This window comes from Halichoerus grypus, chromosome 2 (genome assembly GCF_964656455.1).
Source record: "Halichoerus grypus chromosome 2, mHalGry1.hap1.1, whole genome shotgun sequence".
Classification (NCBI taxonomy): domain Eukaryota; kingdom Metazoa; phylum Chordata; class Mammalia; order Carnivora; family Phocidae; genus Halichoerus; species Halichoerus grypus.
Window position 1 is genome coordinate 146825350 of NC_135713.1, and position 23738 is coordinate 146849087.

The window sequence follows — 23738 nt, forward strand, 5'->3', positions numbered from 1 at the left end:
CAGTATAATGTTGTTTACCAGGGTCTAGTTGGTCGGTAAATAGGGAAATTTTACTCAAATAAAGCAAAGTTTCAGATATGCAGGATGAAAAAATTCTGGAGCCTTAATATACAATAAAAGTGACTATAGTTAACAGTGTTCTATCACATACTTGAAGTTTGCTAACAAAAAAGTTCTTAACTGTTCTCACACACAACTTACTATGTAGGGTGATAGATATGTTAATTAACTAAATTGTGTGATGTTTTCACAATGTATATCAAATTATGACATCGTACACCATAAAATATACAACTTTGTCAATGATGCCAATATAGTTTAAAAAGTATAAATTATTATGCAAATATATAAAGTATTTGTTTCCAATTATGTTAGGTTCATCCTAAATTATTTATTGTTCTTAGGTCCTAATTTACTAATATTGGTTAAAAAAAAAAGAAAAAAAATATTGTAAAAAAAATATTATAGAACTGGTATGATGCATGATACCATTGATTTAGTCAGTTTTTATTTTCCATTTTACATGTTAGTAAAATATTTTTGCACACAAGTTAGTGGAAAATGCATTCCCTTTATACAGATGGAGAAAAAAGGATCACAAAGAAAAAAAATAATTCCTTAGACTATAAAATTATTATAGGAAACCTCAATTTATTCAATTTTCTACATTAATTTCAGTTCTTTCCCTGTAGGCATATAATATTTTTCTTCACAATGGTGTATGGCTAAATTGACATGTAACTGAAGCTTTAGAACTAAAGTATATTGTCTACATTATCACAGATTGGATTCTCTGAAAGAATCATCTCAGAGCCCCCATCACCTCCTTGTTTCTTGGGCTGTATATGATGGGGTTGAGCATTGGGGTCAGGGTGGTGTAGACGACAGCCAGAATCTTGTCCTCTGTTGGTGATCAGAGGGATCTAGAGCATAGATAAATATAAACAAAGGTTGCACAGTAGACAGTCACCACAGTGAGGTGGGTGCTGCAGGTTGAATAGGCCTTCTTCCTCCCTTCTACTGATTTCATGCATCAGTTTGCATGGAGAACTCAGCCATAGGAACATACAATAACAATGGAAGGAAACATAAGGAAGAGGGTGGAGCTTACAAACAGTGTACTCATAGATCCAGGTGTCCATACAGGACAGAGTTAACCTGGCCATAACATCACAGAAGAAATAGTTGATGGCTCTGGACTGGCTAAGGGATATGGAGAATATATGTTGTGGGAGCATAGGAGTTGATCGAGCTCATTATCCTGTTATCATCAGCACACGTACTCTTTTGCTCATACAAATGGCATAGTGGAGAGGAAAGCAAATAGCCACATAATGATCATAGGCCATAGTGGCCAATAGTAATCTTTCTCCACCAGCTAAAGCCATAAAGAAGAAACGCTGAACTGCACACCTGATTAAAGAAATAGACTTGTTTCCAGAGAGATAATCAGAAGCCATCTTGAGGACAATGGTGGAGATGTAGTTCAGGTCCATGAGGGAGAGCTGACTAAGTAGAAAATGCATGGGTGTGTGAAGAGGGGTATCCAGGAGGATGAGGACGATCATGCACAGGTTGCCAAACAGAAGGATTAGGAAAACAAGAACAATGAAAATGAAGAAAAACAGGCCAATTCTTGAAGGTGGGAATAACCCACCTTCTAAGATGAAATCAGTAGAAGTTTGATTTTAATTTTCCATGTGGCATTAATTTTTTCCTAAAAACAGACACAACAGTAAATTAATATAGAACAGAATGCTATTTTTATTTCATTATTTCATTCATACAGTGATTTACTCATTGAATATTGCAGCTTCTAAATGAAGAACAAACTTAACTATTTTGAAAAAAAATCCTCGGTTTTTGCTTCATAGGTAAAATCTTCATGAGGCAAACATCTGTGGCCAAAATATTCTCTACAAATCTGTGAATTTGTAAGAATAATATATTTCTCAGGGACACTCAGTTGAGCATCTGATTCTTGATTTTGTCTCAGGTGATGATCTCAGGGTTGTGAGATTTAGCCCCACATTAGTCTCTCCAGTCAGTGGGAAGTCTGATGGGGGTTCTCTCTCTTCCTCTCCCTCTTCTTTTTCCTCTGCCTTTCCCCACTCTATCAAATAAATAAATACATCATATATATATATATATATATATATATATATATATATTTCTCTAATAACATCATTAGGATATAAATATTTTATTTTTCTACATAAATTCAGTTATCTTCAAAGACAGAACTTATAAGTTAAATGTATGCATAGCTAATCAATGTAAATGCATAAATTATAGACCCATATTTGAGTAAATTTTGTTTGCCCTTAGAGGATTCTTTTTATCTTTTATATTTAAACACTAATATTTCAGAAACTGCAGTAGTCTATTAGGTCATGTGCAGATCTGCATTCTCTTTTTGTGTTCTCCTCCAAAAGATTGACACAACAGCTCCTTAGATATCAATTGTTGTTATTTACTTCTTTGTTTCAGAAATCTATAACAAATCTTTATTGCCAAATACCATTTATGTAAAGCCATTTTCTTCTTAAAGAAAAAGATTTTATTTATTTATTTGATAAAGAGAGCGAACACGCAAGCAGGTGGAAAGGCAAGCAGAGGGAGAGGGAGAAGCAGGCTCCCCACTGAACAGAGAGCTTGACATGGGGCTAGTCCCAGGACCTTGAGATCATGACCTGAGCCAAAGGCAGATACTTAACTGACTGAGCCACCCAGGTGCCTCAAAGCCATTTTCTTCTGCCTCCTTACCCAACTTTAGAATGCTCTAATTAAAATAGGTCCCTTCTCTGAGAATCTATAATACAATTTCATTTTTCTTTCCATGTAAGCTCAAGCTCTCTTGAAAGATGTATGTTCAGTCCATCTGTTTCTCAATACTTACATAACATTACACATTGCTTTATGGCACCTTTTTGTACTTATTCTTTTTTTTCTATCTTTTTGTTTTTATGCATTTAAAATTCTTTCCATCTTATTCCATAGATAAGTGTGGGAGTATAAGCACATATATTTATCACTGCTCTGTCATAAACCCCAACTGACATGATAATAAAGAGATACACTCTTCTTGTATCATGATTCAAAGGGGCACATGCAACCCAAAGTTTATAGCAGCGATGTTCACAATAGCCAAAATATGGGAAGAGCTCAGATATCCATTGACAGATGAATGGATAAAGAAGAACTGGTATATATGGAACATTATTCAGCCATCAGAAAGAATGAAATCTTGCAATTTGCAACAATATGGATAGGACCAGAGGATGTTATGCTAAGCAAAATAAGTCTGTCAGAGAAAGACAAATATCATATAATTTCACTTATACGTGTAATTTAAGAAACAAAACAGATGAACATAGGGGAAGGGAGGGAAAAATAAAATACGATTTAAACAGAGAGGGAGGCAAACCATAAGAGACTCTTAACTCTAGGAAACAAACTGAGGATTGCTGGAGGGGAGGTGGGTGGGGGAATGGTGTAATTAGGTAATGGGCATAAAGAAGGTCACCTGATGTAATGGTCGCTGAATGTTACATGCAACTGATGAATCACTAAATTCTACCCTGAAACTAATAACACATTATATATTAACTAAATTAAATTTAAATTAAAAAAATTAAAAAGGAAGAAATACACTATTAATTTAAGGAAAACTGGAGAAGAAAATGGTGTGGAGCGATAAGAGAAGAAAAAGTTTAGGACCCTTTGGAAAATGAAATTTTAAGAAACAGTTCTTCACTTAAAAGGAGAAAGAGAGAGTGGGTTGCCTGGTGGCAAGATCAGTTAAGCATCTGACTCTTCATTTTGGCTCAGGTCCTGATCCCTGGGTCCTGGGATTGAGCCCTGCATCTGGCTCCCAACTCAGTGTGGAGTCTGCTTGAGATTCTCTTCTCCCTCTGCCCCTCCCCCCATGAATTCTCTCACTCTTTCTTTCTAAAACAAACAAATAAATAAAATCTTTAAACAAAAAGGAGAAGGAGAAATGTCATTCTGAGAGTCTTACTCATGGGAATGAGTAGAAGCATTTTCCTGCAGAGGGAATACTATCAGCAAGAAAACTCAGCATACCATTAGAAGTTGTTAAATCTACAGCACAAATATTATATATTATATAAAAGGAAGTGTAAGATAATAATAAAAGACTTCTGGAAATTAAAAATATAATAACTAATATAATAAATTCATTAAAAGTTTCAAAAGATAAACTGGAGAAAATTGACTAGAAAGAAAGCAAGAACAAAAAGAAAACATAAAAAGTTTGACATTTTTAAAAAAATGCCTGGGCAGGGGCGCCTGGGTGGCTCAGTTGGTTAAGCAACTGCCTTCGGCTCAGGTCATGATCCTGGAGTCCCTGGATCGAGTCCTGCATCGGGCTCCCTGCTCGGCAGGGAGCCTGCTTCTCCCTCTGACCCTCCCCCCCTCTCATGTGCTCTCTCTCTCTCATTCTCTCTGTCTCAAATAAATAAATAAAATCTTAAAAAAAAAAAAAAAAATGCCTGGGCAGCTCAGTTGGCTGAGCATCAGGCTCTTGATTTCAGCTCAGGTGATTATCTCAGGGTGCTGGGATTGAGTACCATGTCTTGACTCCTGCTTAGCTGAGAGTCTGCTTCTCTCCTTCTCCCTCTTCCTCTGCCTCTGCCCCCGCTGGTACTCTAAATCAATCAGTCAATCTTTTTAAAAATAAAATAAAATAATTTTTAAAAAGATAATTAGAGAATTAATATAATTCAATTTATACATATGGGTATTCTTAAAAATGCATATGGCCTAATAATTAAGGAGTGAATATTATCAACAAGAATTTTTCTCAGAACTGTTATACATGAACTATAATATTTAAATACAATGCAAAGAACACAGAAGCACAAATGATGTTATTTATTAAAAGATTTTTTTTGGAAAATTCTATCTTCTTATAAACAATTTCTTGACAATTCTTAATATCAGCCAAAAATTTATATTACTACACTTCTTTAGAGAAATTATAATGATACAATTAGAAGACATATATTCAGTGATAACCAATAAAATAGTATCAGGTTTTGCAGTATGTTATATTTTCATATAAAACCAGTAATTTCCAGAAAATGAAACAATTCCATCAATGCATGCCCCAGAACATAAAGTGGGATGTAGCTGTGATGAGAGCATGGGAGGAGAGAAAGAGGGTGAAGGTGGTGATGTAGAGAGGAAGCAGCATCTCACTCACAGTGGCCTCATTTAGAAACCACAGTCTGGTATTTGGGATTTAAAAATCAAGCATGAAAAGATAAACATATTGTCTAAAATATCAGGAGAGTATTGGAACAAATTACAAAATAATTTGAGCATTTACTTTGGGTGTCAGGAGGAGTGGGTTATAGGACCATCATTTTACCTTATGGTTTGTTGATGCCATGTCCATGCATTATTTGAATAAATTATTAAAGTCATATACAAATTATTTCACAGTTAATAATTTTCAGTTATTCAAATTATTACATATGTGAATCTCCAGATACATTGTAAAATACTGGATCTATGTGGAACAATTGATTTTGAAATTTTGTGTGGAGTTTGACAACTTGCAGGGGAAAATCTAGGAGAGCTATTTTATTTTCCTAAAATGGCATTTAGTTTAATTATGAGACCAGAATATTAGGTTGATATCATTGGATATAGTTTATATTCATAACATCAATTATTGACAAGATTGAAAATGTAATATTTATAATTACCAATGGAATCAACATTGCTAGTATTCTTATCATTTGCAGTATATATAAAGCTGATATGACAAAGATTTCATTAGGTAGTTAATATTATCGCAGACTAATTCTGAGAAAAACAACACATAACCAAAGTAATAAAAGGAAAGTCAAATTTCTTCTTTAATTCCATTGTTGCATGACTGCCAATGCAGAATAATTTTGAATTATCTATGTCCCCCTGTTGTATATGCTAATAACCTATATGTGATATTATTTAAAGAAATGTTGCATCTGAAAGGGAAGCAACATCAGCCATTGAATATCTGTTTCAAGGTCTAAAGTAATAATATTGTTTTTCTTTTATAAAAATAAATCAGATGTTTCCCCTTTCATTTTGCTTTAGTCCAATGAAATACAATGAATAATATATTTACAAACCATTTACAAAAGATTTTCACGTTTTGTTTTTTTTAGTTCTGCTAAGTATACGCAGGTGAAAATCAATCAGGTGGTTTTTTATTAACTTGGAGAAACAAGTCTTGAACCTGACAAGGCCTATACACAGAGAATACAGAACTATCAACTTTTATTGGCCATCTCCACTGGGTGGAATCAGACTTGTGTTAATATTTGTGCCATAATTAAATTTTATTTAACCCTGAACAATGGCTCTTGAAGTCGATGTAACCCAAAAATTTTATAGATGATAAACCAAGATTCAGGTTTTAAGTGACTTTTTCTGCTTCCACTGCTACTAATTTAGCTTCTAGACTAATAGATATAGATATTTACATGCTAAGAATGTATTTAAATTGATAAACGGTCTTATCCTTCAAAAGGCAATTCTGACATTAGTGGATATTGTTTTCACTTGTTAAAACTAAAAGTATATATATATTCTTCTCATTTAGTGCCCTGAATATGGCTTGCCAGGCCTTTCTGGCTTGCCAGGTCTCTGTGGATAGGTCTGATGTTATTCTGATGTTCCTCCCTCTGTACGTAAGGAATCTCTTCCCCCTAACTGCCCTTAAGATGGTTTCCTTGGTTCTAGGATTTGCCAGTTTTACTATTACCTGCCGGGGTGTTGGCCTGTTTTCCTTGATCTTGGGAGGGGTCCTCTCTGCCTCTAGGACACGAATGTTTGTTTCATTCCCCAGATTAGCGAAGTTCTCAGCTATGATTTGCTCAAATATATCTTCTGGTCCTCTCTCTCTCTCCACCCCCTCTGGGATTCCAATAATTCTGACATTGGAACGCTTCGTGGTGTCACTTATTTCTCTGATTCTTTTATCATGGATTCTGAGTTGTTTTTCCCTGGCCTCCTCTTTTCCCTTTTTGTCTATTAATTGGTCTTCTAAATCACTAATTCATTCTTCTGCCTTACTTACCCAGGCTGTTAAGTTATCTAGATTAGACTGGATCTCATTGATAGCATTTTTAAGTTCTGCCAATTCAGCTTTCATTTCTGCCCTCAAAGACTCTATGTTGCCATTAATTGATTTCTCCATTCTAGCTATCATCTTCACAATTGCTACCCTGAATTCCATTTCTGACGTCTTGGTTATATCTGAATCCATTTGTAAATCTGTGGCATAAGTCATAGTCTCTGAGTTTTTCCTATTTTGGGGGCCCCTCCTCCTAGTCATTCCATTGAGGGGTGCTTGAGGGAATGTATAGAGTCCATTATTGACCACAACCCAAGCAAGATGCACCTGTTTTTTAGGGACCTTAGGGGTGCTGGCCTCTTATTTTCCCAGCCTATCTTCTGAGGGAGGGGCCTGCTGCACTGTTACTCAGGCAACCCTGTTTGAGCAGATTTGCCCTGCCCCCTGTGGCGGGGGATGTGCTCAGTGAAAACTGGTTTTGGGGGGATTTTGTTCTCTGATGGCCTTCCCTGGTGGCTTTCCCTATCTCTTCTGAGAGTCACAGCAGAAGAGATTATTTCTAACCCTCTGCCTCAGAGCAGAGAGATTGCAGTCTGTTCTTCAGTGAGGTCTCCAGGCCACACTATCTCCCTTTCTGTCTGTGCTGCTATAAACTGCAGGAATGTTCACAGTAGCAAAACTGTGGAAGGAGCCGAGATGCCCTTCAACAGATGAATGGATAAAGAAAATGTGGTCCATATATACAATGGAATATTACTCAGCCATCAGAAAGGATGAATACCCAACTTTTACATCAATATGGATGGGACTGGAGGAGATTATGCTAAGTGAAATAAGTCAAGCAGAGAAAGTCAATTATCCTATGGTTTCACTTATCTGTGGAACATAAGGAATAGCATGGAAGACATTAGGAGAAGGAAGGGAAAAATGAAGGGGGGGAAATCAGAGAATGAGATGAACCATGAGAGACTATGGACTCTGAGAAACAAACTGAGGGTTTTAGAGGGGAGAGGGTGGGGGATGGGTTAGCCTGGTGATGGGTATTAAGGAGGGCATGTACTGCATGGAGCACTGGGTGTTATATGAAAACAATGAATCATGGAACACTACATCAAAAACTAATGATGTATTCTATGGTGACTAACATAACATAATAAAATTAAATTAAAAAAAACTATATAAATAAATAAATATGAAAAAATGAATGATCTTAAAATAGAAATTCAGTATAGATAAAAGAGGGTCATGAATATGTATGACCTTTATGCCCAAATAAATTGATTTAGTTTTTTTTTAAGATTTCATTTACTTATTTGACAGAGAAAGAGAGAGCACAAGCAGGCACAGGCAGAGGGAGAAGCAGACTCCCTGCAGAGCAAGGAGCCCAGCGCAGGACTCAATCCCAGGATCCTGGGATCATGAGCTACCCAGATGTCCCCAAAATGGATTTAGTTTTTAATTTTTACTCATTTTATGATCTCCTGTTTCCTCTTCTGTTATGGTTATCACATTGTCACTTTTTCCTTACAAATATCCAGCTCTAATGAATGGCATAGTAAATGCAGACATCACTTCCAGATCCTCCAAATGAACTGCAATTCATACCTTGCCCCCAGTACCAAAGTGTCCTAGGTGATTTTGATTACCAAAAACACAAGAACAAAAAACAAAAAAAGTACCCATATTATCTCCTCTGTAAATCAAGTTGTAAATGTGCATATTCAAGACACAGTCAGTTTATTCCTACATCATGATGAAGAAAATTTCCCAATCACTGTCTGAGTTTTAAAGTGATAGGCAATTACCATCACTTGAATTCAATAGCCATTATATTGCTTGCATAGATATATTTTTGTATGCTTGTATTTAGTTAAAAACAAAACTGAAAAAAGCTTCACATTAGTGCTTTATACATTTACAGAAGAAATATATTTTTTGAATAGCCTCATTATAAAGATGAAAAAATGATTCCTATAAAGTGAATTATTTAAGACTATGTAGTGATACAATGACGGATCTTGTTGGGTGACCTCTAGAAGCTAGACGATGCAGAGTTTTCCCCTGAATCTTTTTTTTTTTTTTCCTGCACCACCTTGTCTTTGATCAAAATCAATTCCAAAGAAAGATCTTACTGGTCACTAAATAAGTTTGGTCACATTTGGTCTGATCATTTAAATTGGTACAACAAGAATGTAAAGTTACTAAAGAAGCCTTAAGTTGGATTTCTTGGAAGTTTTATTAGATTAGACTTTTAAAATCATCTAATTGTAAAAACTCTCCATTAGATTTCACATCAATTTGGGTCACTCCTTCTCTTCTCAAGATCCTTGAGATAGTCTAAAGTGCTTAAATTTCCCAAAAGGGAACTTTCTTATTCACCAGTAAGGGAGGAATCCTATAAAACAGGTACCAGGTCAGATTCCCAGGAGAACTTTGAATTCATTGGCTTGATAATGTTTACCTCATTTCTTTGAAATGTCTCATCATACTTGTATTTGCATATCCCTAGATAATAATTATTTTGTGTTGACATCAGTCACATAGAATTTACAGCATTGTGAGATGGCTTTTACAGCATTTCATTCCAAATCAGATAACCCAAAAGAGTGTCCTCTGGGGTGTTGGCAAGCATAGTTCTACACAATATCCTTTCATAGAATCTTACATAAGATTACACATTCTTTTAAGTGTTTCCACTAGATTCTACTATAAAAAAAGACAAAGAATATATAGTTTGTGTACTTTAGTTACTTAGAATTAGTAATCGTATTACATATTTAAGAAAGGTGTGATTTAATTGTTTAAAAAGCTATACAGCTTCATATGTTAATGAACCATAAAGAGATCTAAAATACATAGTATTGGTACATGCATATATTTGTGTACCTCTAAATTATATGCTTTTATGAAATCTCATGTAATGAATCAGCATTAATGGTAAATAAATAGAAAAATAGGTAGACATATTTTGAGAGATGAAAATAATTACTACTCAATATACTTTGAGTTTGGATTCAGACTGGAGATGTGTCTGTTCTGTTTTATTGCACAAGCAAGTTACAGATAGTTTGGAGTCCAAACTATATCTAGCTCTAGTTTTGAAACTTAGCAATATAAACTTGGATTAGTAAATTTAACTCTATGAGTCTCATCTATAGATGAGCAAATCAAAACCACAATGAGATATCCACTGACACCTGCTAAAGTGGCTATTATCGAAAATATAATAAGTGTTGGCCAGGATGTAGAGAAAAGGGAATCCTTTGGCAGTGTTCTTGGGAATGTAAATTGGTATAGCCACTATGTAAAAGTATATGGGAGTTCTTCAAATAATTAAAAATACCACATGATCCTACAGTCCCACTTCTAGGTATATATCCAAAGGAAGTAAAATCTATATCTTGAAGCAATATCTGCACTCTGAGTTTTTCAGCATTATTTTTAAAAGTTAAGATATGTAAAACACACACACACACACACACACACACAACTAAGTGTTCATCAACAAATGAATGGATAGGGCGCCTGGGTGGCTCAGTCATTAAGCGTCTGCCTTCGGCTCAGGTCATGATCCCGGGGTCCTGGGATCGAGTCCCACATCGGGCTCCCTGTTCGGCGGGAAGCCTGCTTCTCCCTCTACCACTCCCCCTGCTTGTGTTCCTGCTCTCGCTATCTCTCTCTCTGTCAAAATAAATAAATAAAATCTTTAAAAAACAAACAAACAAACAAACAAACAAATGAATGGATAAAGAAAGTGTGGAATATGTATTCAACCCAAAAGAATCCACCAAACAATGGCTAGAACTGATAAATTCAGTAAAGTCTCAGGATACAAAAGCAAAGCACAGAAATCTGTTGCATTTCTATACACCCATAATGAAGCACCAGAAAAAGAAATTAAGGAATCCGTCCCATTTACAATTCACTCAAAACAATAAGATACCTAGAAATAAACCTAACCAAAGAGGTGAAAGACCTGTACTCTGAAAATTATAAAATTCTGATGAAAGAAATTGAAGAGGACAAAAAGAAATGGAAAGACAGTCCATACTCGTGGATTGGAAGAACAAATATTGTAAAAATATCTATACTACCCAAAGCAGTCTACACATTTAATTCAATCCCTATCAAACTACCAATAGTATTTTTCACAGAGCTAGAACAAATAACCAAAGCAACCTTGAAAAAGAAATGTAAAGCTGGAAGGATCACAATTCCAGACATCAAACTGTATTACAAAACTGTAGTGTTTAAGACAGGATGGTACTTACACAAAAATGGACACATAGATCAACATAACAAAATAGAAACCCCACAAATGAACCCACAACTCTATGGTCAACTAATCTTCAACAAAGCAGGAAAGAATATCCAATGGAAAAAAGACAGTGTCTTCAACAAATGATGTGAAAACTGGACAGTAACAAGCAAGAGAATCATACCACCTTGAAAATGGAAATATTTCCATTTGCAACAACGTAAGCGGAACTGGATGACATTATGCTAAGTAGAATAAGCCAGATACAGAAGTATAAAGACTGCTCAATTACACTTGTATGTGGAATCTAAAATGGTCAAACTCTTAGAAGTAGAAAGTTAAATGACTGTCATCAAAAGCTGAGGGGAGGGAGAATTTGGGGAGACTTGGGTCAAAGGCTGTAAAATTTCCATTATGCAAGATGAATAAGTACTGGAGATCTCATGCACAGCAATTTGAATATGATTAACAATACGGTACTTTATAGTTGAAATATCTAGGAGCATTAATCTTAAGTGGTCTCACTAGCAAAGGAAAAAGAAAGAAAGAAAAAAGAAAGAAACTATGTAAGTTGATGGACACATCAATTGGCTTGATTATGGTGATTATTTCACAATGTGTACATACACTAAAACATCAAGTTGTACATTTTAAATATGTAAAATTTGTATTTAGCAAAAATACTTTAGGAAGAAAAAAAACAAGGGTTATTATAAGGTTTTATAAGATAATGTAAATGGGTTACTTAAAATGTGCTTTGCACAAGTTACCACTGAGCAATAGCTGTGGCATTTACTATCTTTATTATCACCATCCAGCAACATCAAGGAAGGTACCATCAAATTATTTTCATCCAACACTTGATATGACTAGATTCATCATCAGTATAATTCCCAAATCATTTCTGTGTGTCATTTCCATCTGATTTTCACAAAGTATCCTCAATTTCTAATGTAGATATTATTTCACTTGAAGTTCAGTTATACATACACAAGGTTAAAAGATAAAACACCAAACTTAAACACAGAAATCAGTAAAAAAAAAAAAAAAAAAAAAACAACAACTAACTAATACACCCACTATTTCTATGAATACTTGAATTATTTCTAGGTGTCCTTTAAATTTAGAAAATATATAATTGTCCCAGAAACAGACAAATTTTGCTTTTACTATTTTGCCTTTCTTATGGTTTAATTTTATATTTTTGAATAAAATTGAGACAAGGAATCATTTAATTAGAAATAACAGATTCTTATAAATTAAAACAGTGTGTAACAATAATAAGTTTGCCCTGGCAACCATGTAACCACTGTGCTGATCGGCAAAATGTCCTCAGAAAAAACAGGAGAGGGAGACACAGGTTTCCAGTTATGAAATGAATAAATCACAGGAATAAAAGCACACCATAAAAATATAGTCAATGATATTGTAATAGTGTTGTATGGTGTTAGATGGTATCTACACTAAAGGTAAATGTAGCATATGTAAAAACTTGCCATATCACTATGTTGTACACCTGAAACTAATGCAACATTGTGTGTCAACCATATGCAAATAAAAAGTGTAAAAAAAACCCAAACCAACAAACCATACACACACACACACATCAAAGTAAGAAAGGAAATTCTACTTTCTACTATTGTTATTGAGGATTTGTACTCTTACATGTTAGTTTTGTTCATCAAATTTTATGTAAGCCCATCTAAAACCTATTGCCAATAAGACTCAATCCCATATTTTACACAGACCTTCATATCCTTTCCCATTCAGACACCATATTTATGAACTAACTCCAAAATCACTTCCTATTATAAAAATACAGCCATTCCTGCTCAAACTCTACTTAAAATCTTCTACCTCTGGTCTTGACCAACGCTTACATAGATCAATTCACTAATTTCTTAAACAGATCACCTTAAAATTATAATGATTTTAATCTAGACAGTAATCCAAACTGCCAGAATTAACGCAATGGCATCAACATTAAACAGTCTTTTTTTTTTTTAAAGATTTTATTTATTTATTCATGAGAGACAGAGAGAGAGAGAGAGAGAGAGAGAGAGAGAGAGAGAAGCAGGCTCCCAAGGAGCAGGGAGCCCGATGTGGGACTCGATCCCAGGACCCTGGGATCATGACCTGAGCCAAAGGCAGACGCTTAACCATCTGAGCCACCCAGGTGCCCAATGGCATCAACATTAATATGAGCACATCACATGCCTGCATGAAAATAGTTCTACTTCTAGAGAGTATAATTCATGTTACACATACCATATTAAGCACTCTACACTTAGTTAAAATTTTCCCCATCTCCAGAAGATTCATCACAGGCTCTGGGGACAATGCATCTCCCCTTTCTTGATAAATATGATTTATATTTCAAATACAATTGTTTCTCAAAATATGTTGGTTCAATTATGAGACAAATAAATTCTTCTCACATTTGAAGTTTCTTTTGTATCCATATAAACATTTAGTATACATTTTGTGACACAGAATTATTATTACTCTTAAAGTGACCATATTTTCATGAACATGGCATTATTTAGTATAGACCTTAATCTTGTTCAGCATAAATCCGGGAAAGAAGTTCATAGATAATATCAACCATTGACTATATTATCAATTTTACTGTTTCACTGCTAATTTACAATAGATTTTCTGGATAAACACCAATTCTTTCCAAGATCCTCACACACACAATCTTTTAAATCCATTTCCACTAAGTGAAATTTTCTTTTTGAGATCCCCTGGTTGTGAAATACCTTAATGTATCAATTGCTTATTTTGGTGGTTTAAAAACAGCAGCTCTTAATTAATTCTAATCAAATTCTTCTAAGCACTTGTAGAGGGGTCTCATCTCTTATGTAATAAATTAAAATAAAAAAATTATGACATGTACTCTTTGTTATCTCCCAATTTTACATCATCACTGGATTGAATAGCTGACAGGGGTCCTACTGTATTCATATGAACAAAGTCATTTTTCTGAACGGACTTCTTTGAATACTTTTCAAACAAATGTATATATTCATCTCTTATCCCTGCACTTGGCATCTTAGATATTTCAGGAAGACTCAGCAGCAATCATTATTCAAGTTCTTTACCTAGAGATTAAAGAAAAGAACGCTTTTCTGTGTGTGTGTGTGTGTGTTCACTGGGAAAGCCCACGGAGACTTGAATGACATAATTTAAGTCACTAGTAACTCAAGATGGCCTCAGGCCAAGACTGGAAAGGAGTTCTTATAATTTGTTTACATGTTTTCAAAGATGTGTTAAGGGTCAATTCAGTGGGGAAACAAATATACTTATTCAGATTCTTCCAGTGCTATTATTTCTCTAAAGTTTTATGGAGTCAGAAATTTTATATATTGTTATTCAGTAATTGCACAAGAATAATGTGTAAACATATTAATTTATTTGGCAGTTTGTAGAACATCGGCTTAAAAATTAGATACATTATAATGGAACATGATAAATTTTATATAAACACGCAGGCAGAAATTCTTAAATTACTACAAAATTTGGATATAATCTTCAATTTAGTGTAGATATTTATTTTTGAATTATTCTCATTAAGTTAGAGATTATCATTAAGTTATAAAGCATGTTTTACATTTTAAAACAGGTAACAAAATGATAGTACTACTTTGATGGACTACTATTTAGATAATATAAAAATGCATTTTTTATTACAGATAACCCCTTAAATGTTCTTAGATTTTGTATGGTCTCTAGTATTTGCATCAGTGATACATTTCTCTTGGGAAGGGGTACAACAAGTCTGGTTCAAAGGGTTATTTTCTAACTTATTTATGATAAAATATATATTACAAAATTGACAATTTTAACCATCTTTGTGCAATTCAGTGACATAAGTGCATTCATATTTTTGTTCAGTCATCATCATTATCAATCTCTAGAATATTTTCAGCATACCAAACAGAAGCTTCTCACCTTATAAACAATAATTCCCCATCATCCCACCCTATAGTCCTACTAACAATCTTTTCTGTCTCAATTAATTTGTCTATTCTAAGTACCTCATAAAAGTGTAACCATACAATATTTTCCTTTTCTGTTTGGTTTACTTAGACAAATTTTCTCAAGATTCATCCATGTTGTAGGATGTATCAGAATTTCACTCATTTTAAGTGCAAATAATAATCCATTGTGTATATACAGCACTTTTCATTTCTGCATTCCTCCTCCTGTAGGCATTTTTTTTTTTTTTACCTCTTTGGCTATTGTGAATTATGCTGCTATAAACATTTGTGCACAAATATTTGCTCAAGTTCCTGATTTAATTATTTTTTGTATATATTTAGAAGCATAACTACTAAATCATATGATAATTCAATGATAAATTTTCAGAGAATTGCCATACTGTTTTTCACAGCATCTGACCAGTTTACATTCCCATCCAGGATGCACTAAGAGAAAAAGAAAGAATGCACTAAGATACCAATTTCTCCACATTTTTGCCAGCACTTGTTATTACTATTATTTAATGTTTACTAGTATCTTTCATAATGGGTGAAAGGACTATTTCATTGTGATTTTTATTTGCATTTCCCTAATGACTAATAATGTTGACTGTATTGTCATATGTTTATCAGGCATTTGTATATATTCTTTGGAGAAATGTGTATTTAAATCTTTCACCCATGTTTTAATATGTTTATTGTTGAGTTTTATGAGTTATTTATGTACTCTAGATGCTTATTCTTTATATGATATATTTGCTTCAATTACACGAGCTATCTTTTCACTTTATTAACGGATGGTTACTAGAGGGGATGTGGGTGGGGGATGGGTTAAATAGGTGAGGGGGATTAAGGAGGGCACTTGTGATGAGCACTGGGCATTGTATGTAAGTGTTGAATCACTAAATTCTACACCTGAAACGGATATTACACTGTATGTTAATTAGCTGGAATTTAAATCAAAACTTGAAAAAAAATAAAGTCAAGAATAATTTTAAAATAATATAAAATAATTATTATACATAAAAAAGATCCAAAATATATAGTTGTGTCTGTATTTCAAAGTATAATAGTAATAGTTATAGATATAATGCATATATAACTATTCCCTAGGAACTTTCACACAATTCCTTTTGTATAACCTTGAAATTTGGGGGAAATCAATGTAATCTTACTCATGACTTAAGGCAGCACCCTGACCCATGCACTTTCTCAGGGCTCCCTTGACATCACTGTTCCTCAGACTGTAGATGATAGGGTTCAACAAAGGAGTGAAGATAGTATAGAACACTGATACTATTTTATCATGATTAGCTGACCTGTAGGATTTGGGTCTCATGTAGATAAAAATGGCAGCTCCATAAAAGAGTCCCACCACAGAGAGATGTGAGGAGCAGGTGGCAAAAGCCTTCTTGCGGGCCTCTCTAGAATGCATCTCGAGAACTGCAGCAAAGATGAGACTATAGGAAACCAGGATGAGAGAAAATGGGACCAGGAGCATTAATACACAGCAGATGTACATGACATTTTCAAAGACTGATGTGTCAGCACAAGCCAAACGCACTAGGGTAGGGGCCTCACAGAAGAAATGATTGATCTCATGTGCATCGCAAAATGGGAAGCTCAGGGTAGCAGCAGCCTGCATGAGCCCATCAGCTGCCCCCAGGAACCAAGACCCCACAGTCATTCTCAGGCATAATTGCCAGCTCATGAGAACAGGGTATCTCAGTGGGTGGCAAATAGCCACATAGCGGTCATAGGACATGGATGCTAAGAGGAAGCACTCGCCCCCTTCCAAAGTGATGAAGAAGAAGATCTGCAACCCACAGCCAGCAGGGGAGATGGACTTCTGGCCAGTCAAGTAGTCAGCTGCCATTTTGGGCACAACGGTGGAGACCAGCATCATGTCCATGAGGGAGAGGTGGCTCAGTAGGAAGTACATGGGCATGTGGAGCCGAGCATCCTGGTGAATCAGGAAAATCATGAGGGCATTGCCCACTAGGGAGGTGAAGGCAATTGTCAGAACCATCACAAAGAGAAATAGGTGGGCTTCTGTGTGGTTAAAGAGTCCTAGGAGAATGAAATCTGAGGTGGTGTTCCAGATTTTCATGTTTCAAACAGGAGTGACACTGCAAATGAAGAAATAGATGATAGAATTTTCATCATTTACAATGTTCTATCTCAATTACATTTTTCATGAAAACTATTTTGTCAAAATGTTAAAAAAAAACTATTCCAAATCCTTCACCTGTGATTTGCAGTCTTTTTAACTGGACATAATGTTAATTTCACTTTTTTTTTTTCATTTTATTTATAAGTACTTCTCAGGTTTAGTTTGCTTTATAGATATAATGAATACAATTTCTTGATGAGTTGAAAATACTTTGTAAGCATGTCTTTGTGCTACCTGATGTCAACATAATGGACAGGGAGTAAAATATTCAGTTTGTTATTTATATTTGTGCTTGCTCTTATCATGCATAGTCAACATTCTTACACGCTGAATTAAATCAATGTGTTCAGCAATAAAAAGCTAGGTTCTTGTTAATGAGGGTTACACATATCTAACATACCACAATTTATTGAAACTTACAAAAATATAATAGCTTTTCCTGACATTGATTAATCTTGGAAGACATTTTTACTTTCCAAAGAAGAGAAGTTATATTTTCAGGTGTAGGAACTGGAAGGAATTAGTCTGTAGATAGAACCATAACTTAATTTGGAATTGTTAGTGTATTTAGTTTGACTTTATCAAGTTATACACTGAATAAAATAATTACTTTCTTAGAATATGTTCCTCCATGCAAGACTATAATACTAAATGCAACATTTAATTAACTGTACATAAAATGATTTTGTGTAATGATGTTTTCACGTAAAGTCACAGAGACACAATCTTCTTTGGATAAATAAAAGAAAATAAACTTGTTAGTACTCAATATAGAGATAAGTTCATTTCTTCTTCCTGCACAAGAGAATCTAAATCTCTAAAGGCATTCTCTTCACTGATCTGCTATTACTGAAACTGCTCTAGCTTGTTGAATGAATAAGATCATACTTGAAGAGATGAAGATGCTAATTCAGCCTCAAAGATGTGGTCTAATTCAATGAAAGGGCATGACAGGAATCCACCTGTTCCATGATCATTTGATTTGCTCCCAATTTACATATGCTTCCTGTACTGGAATGCTAATCAAGACAGAGAAAGCACAAAAAGCTCAATCAATCCCCAACTTCATTGCTTCAGCATCATCATTGTACTGACAGCATTCTACTTCAGGGTTTTAGTTGGTTGTTTCTAAGTTAAACACAGAAACACACTTCTCATAGATACACATTGCATTTCCCAAAACTTTGTTATCTGCACACCCTCAAATCTGTAACATTTGCACTCTGCACACCTAGTAACGATATAAATTCCCTAATTATGGGTCTCTCTAGTGCCTTCCTAAAGGATCTCAAAACCCTCCTAACTCATTTATTTGACTTGAAGACTTCTTATTTTCATTATTCTAAGCTCTCTCATTCTTGAAAAACGATAAAATTTAAAACTTGCTTAAAGGTCAATCTGTAATATAGTAACTGCAGGGTGTTGAGTAAATTTCTTAAAATACCTTTTGCTATCATCTTACCCATTTTTAAATGTACTGTTACCACAGTGGCATTATGTATATTCACATTATTCTGCAACTATGACTGATATATAATCCCGGAACTCTTCATAATCTATAACAGAAACTCTGTGCCCATTAAACAATGATTTTCTGTTTCTTCCTATCCCTGGGAACTGGCAATCACAATTCTGCTATTCTGGCTCTATGTATTTGACTACTATAGGATCTTTAGTTTAGTGTGATTACACAGAATTTGTCTTTTTATGATTGGCTTATTTCACTTAACATCATGTCGTCAACATTCGTTCATGCTGTAACATGTCAGAATTTCCTTCCTTTCTAAGTTGAATAGTATCCCTTTGTATGTATATACAACATTTTCTTTATTAATTCATTCCATCTATGGACATTTGGGCAGCTATCATTCACTTCAATTGTATATTAAAGGATAAGTTTAATGGGATTTTTATATTTTTAAAAAAATTTATAATGTGAACAGATATAGCTTAATAATATAGTAATTTGAGCTATCTTTTTTCCTTTACATGTATACAAGAGAGATGTATGTGTTTTTAGAGACTCATTACAGCAACTAAAATTATTATTACATTTAGTAAATACTGTTTCTTGTGAAGTTTATATATTGTTTTTAAGATTTGATTTATTTATTTGACAGAGAGAGAGATAGCAAGAGCAGGAACACAAGCAGGGGGAGTGGGAGAGGGAGAAGAAGGTTTCCAACTGAGCAGGGAGCCCGATGCGGGGCTCGATCCCAGGACCCTGGGGTCATGACCTGAGCCGAAGGCAGACGCTTAACGACTGAGCCACCCAGGCACCCCTTGTTGTTCTTTTTTAATTTGGAATTATTAGTGATTAACTTTTGAATGGAGATAAGGATGTATCTATGTATTATTTTAAGGTGAAATATATGTATAAAAACAATCCATCATCACAGATCTAATTATCTTTTCAATATATTATTTTGTTTATAGTATTTACTTGTAAGACCAACTAACGTTGTCAATTAAATAATGTCACTGAAAGAAAATTATATTTTTCCAAGAATCACAATGTTAAATTATGTATTGTATCAAAATTCCTAAATATATTTTCATATTATACAAGAGACACAATTGTGTTCACTAATTAAAATGTTAGAAAACTTACACAAAGAAGATTCAGGATAATTCCTAATTGACTATGCATACAAAGTGGTTGAAAATCCAAATGAGAAATTAACTTACCCTGCAAATAAAAGATCTAAAATGGCATTAAGTAGAAGAATGAAATTTCAACACTGACTAGTGTAGGATTGAAAATTTATTATTCTGATTTTTTTTTCCTCTAGTTTAAAAGAGAGATCATTCCTTATGTTTTTAGTCTTTCGCTTAGAATGGTGTTGAAATTGAGGTATCTTTACTTGAATCATAAAATAATATCTTTTTCAATGATAATAGAAGGTATATAAAGTATCCACTTTTTTTTCTCATGCTGTATTCGCAGTATATACTTTTTTTCTCATAGTGTATTCACAGAAAATTTAAAGGATGCTGATAATTTTCCTTCTATATTTTTCTGATCCTCATTGCCCTAATTTAACCTAAAAACTGTAATTTGTTTCCCTCAGAATACCAGTGTGATTAATCAATCTGTTCTGTTAAAAATAAAATAATAACAGCTAAATCATTTACTTGACTGAGTTGACAAGTTACTGCAAGAGATTTAACCTGATGATTATATCAGCTATCATACATTTTAGTTTTTCACATAGTGGGATAGATAAACAAAGAATTTTATCTGTAAAACTACATAGAGAAAGCAATGTGACTTTGGATTTTCTGGAGTTCAGAACAGATAAACAAATTATTAAATATTAGAGATAACTATGACCTACTCACATAGATAAAAATGATGACTTCAACAAGCTGTATCTCTATCCCCTCTGAGCAGAATCATCCTAATGTATCTCTTTGGGAGGAGGAAGGATCTTATAGTCTGGCAGCATCAAACTCACTCATATCATAGTGTCTAGAGTGTCCTATTAAGGGGTGTGACCTATTGGCATCTTTCGCTAAAAAAGCTATCTTATTAGTATAGCAGACCTGCATAAGTCTGAATCTTGGGATGACAAAACTGTTTAGTTTTCAAAGATTTTAAAGATTCACAGATTCTATATTCTTTCAGAAAGCTGTGATTCATTAAAGTTAAAATAAGAGAATCATCTATAATCAAAATTAAAATGTAAATAAGTGTCCATAAAAAAGGATGATTTAAAAGTACATTAGGAGAGGGGTGCCTGGGTGGTTCAGTCAGTTAAGCATCTGTCTTTAGCCCATCTCATGATCCTGGGATCCTGGGATCCAGCCTCAAAACAGGCTCCCTGCTCAGCGGGGAGTCGCTACTCCTTCTGCCCATCCCTCTGTTCCTGCTCTTTCTCTCTCTCTCTCTCAATCTCTCTCTTTCTAATGAATAAGTAAAATCTTTAAAACAAATAAAATTACATTAGGAGTGAATTAATGTAAAGCTTGCACTACTTGTTAAAACTTTGGTGGAGCAGATTACAGAATGCATTATTGAGAGATAGCTTTTGTCAAAGATAGTAATTAAAATGATAAAGCCCATGTAGAATTTAGCTATTTTTTCTCATTAAACTTAACTTGATTGCCTTGTTATAAGCTTGTTAGCTTGTATCTTTATGATTTTATTTTACTATTTTTTTTATTTGATTTGATATTTATAGGTAAGTTATAAAATCTATGATAATAGCAATAACAGAGCAGAATGCATTTATTGTGTCAAGTACTTTGTTGTTTGATTCAATACGGGTTCTTTTCAAGGATTTTGTTATTGTTTGTACTATGTATTTTTAGTTTCCAAACAAACCTTGTTTCTTGGTGACATTTCTACTGCTCCATTTATCTTGGCTTGTCTAAGAATATATTTATAAATAGGTGATGGGGATTAAGGAGGGCACTTGTTGTGATAAGGACCAGGTGTTGTATGGAAGTGTAGAATCACTACATTGTACACCTGAAACTAATATTACTGTATGTTAACTGGAATTAAAAAAAAAAAAAAAACCTTAAACATCTTCATCATCATTAGCCATCAGGGAAATTCAAATCAAAACCACATTGAGATACCACCTTACACCAGTTAGAATGGCAAAAATTGTCAAGGCAAGAAACAACCAGTGTTGGAGAGGTTGTGGAGAAAGGGGAACCCTCTTACACTATTGGTGGGAATGCAATTTGGTGCAGCCACTTTGGAAAACAGTGTGGAGGTGCCTCAAAAAATTAAAAATAGAGCTACCCTATGACCCAGCAATTGCACTCCTGGGTATTTACCCCCAAAACACAGATGTAGTGAAAAGAAGGGCCATATGCACCCCAATGTTCATAGCAGCAATGTCCGCAATGGCCAAACTGTGGAAAGAGCCAAGATACCCTTCAACAGATGAATGGATAAAGATGTGGTCCATATATACAATGGAATATTACTCAGCCATCAGAAAGGATGAATACCCAACTTTTTCATAACATAGATGGGACTGGAGGAGATTTATGCTAAGTGAAGTAAGTCAAGCAGAGAAAGTCAATTATCATATGGTTTCACTTATTTGTGGAACATAAGGAATAGCATGGGGGACATTAGGAGAAGGAAGGGAAAAATGAAGGGGGGAAATTAGAGGGAGAGATGAACCATGAAAGACTATGAACTCTGAGAAAGAAACTGAGAGTTCTAGAGGGGAGGGGGGTGGGGGGGTGGGTTAGCCTGGTGATGGGTATTAAAGAGGGCACATACTGCATGGAGCACTGGGTGTTATATGCAAACAATGAATCATGGAACACTACATCAAAAACTAATGATGTACTGTATGCTGACTAACATAACATAATAAAATAAAAAAGTATAATGAAAGTAGAATTAGGATTATACTTAAAAAATATATGTATAAGGATGACATTCCACAGTAGTAAAATTAAAAAAAAAAAAAGCTCTCTTGAATGGAATGATTGATGGAAAACGCTGCCTCTGTACAAATGTGAGATAATACAATTCTTAATCCATGTGAACTATAAGAATTGTCATTTGTTTAGGAGGTAAGCACGTTGTAGATTTTAGTTAAATTTCTGTCTTTGGATGTTGAATCTTATCAAAATGGCAAATCCTACTCTGATTTAGAACATTACTGACCACCTGAGTGAAATCTACATTAAGTGAAGCTGTATCATTTTCTGGACAAAACTACAGGCTCCTATCTAAGTCTGAGAAGTACTTTATAGACAGGTAGTATATTAAGTTACAAGTAAGAGTTGCAGCAAGAGTGGAAATATAATTTTCAGTAAATATTCGTATTTTTCTGTTTTGAACCCTGCAGTGCCTCAGGACGAGGGCTGTCAACAACGCTTTAGTAGAACAGGGTGCCACTGTCCGACGGGGCAAGTAGACTGTGTGCTATGGAAATCAAATGCTCTGCAGATTCCCAGGGGAGAGAAGAATGAGGAACAGATAAGCTTCATGTCAGAGAAGGAAATCCACAAACCACTTAGAACTCTGTAAGAAAATTACAATGAACTTACAATGAACCTGGGTGTCAAAATTGAGATTAATTTAGGACTATTTATAAACGTGCGAGCCTAATTTGGGGAAACCAGAAAGAAGTTGTAACAGACCTCCCTTTTAGCAAGAGAAAGTTTTGCCACCGCTCTCCCCCGTAAGCATGCAGGGATGGTGTAGATTCCAGACTACACATAGGCTGTGTGGAAAACACCTTATAACAGGTG

At 34.5% G+C, this 23738-nt stretch overlaps 1 protein-coding gene and 1 pseudogene across 1 annotated transcript; both read right to left on the reverse strand.

Annotated features, from left to right (window-relative positions):
• Positions 1-802: 802 nt before the first annotated feature.
• LOC118540885 (olfactory receptor 2L3-like) lies at positions 803-1700 on the reverse strand (annotated as a pseudogene).
• A 14805-nt stretch (positions 1701-16505) lies between these two features.
• On the reverse strand, positions 16506-17444 carry LOC118540884 (olfactory receptor 2T33-like). Its single transcript, XM_036100233.2, has one exon. The coding sequence runs from the start codon at positions 17442-17444 to the stop codon at positions 16506-16508; it is 939 nt and encodes a 312-aa protein (XP_035956126.1).
• Positions 17445-23738: the final 6294 nt, after the last annotated feature.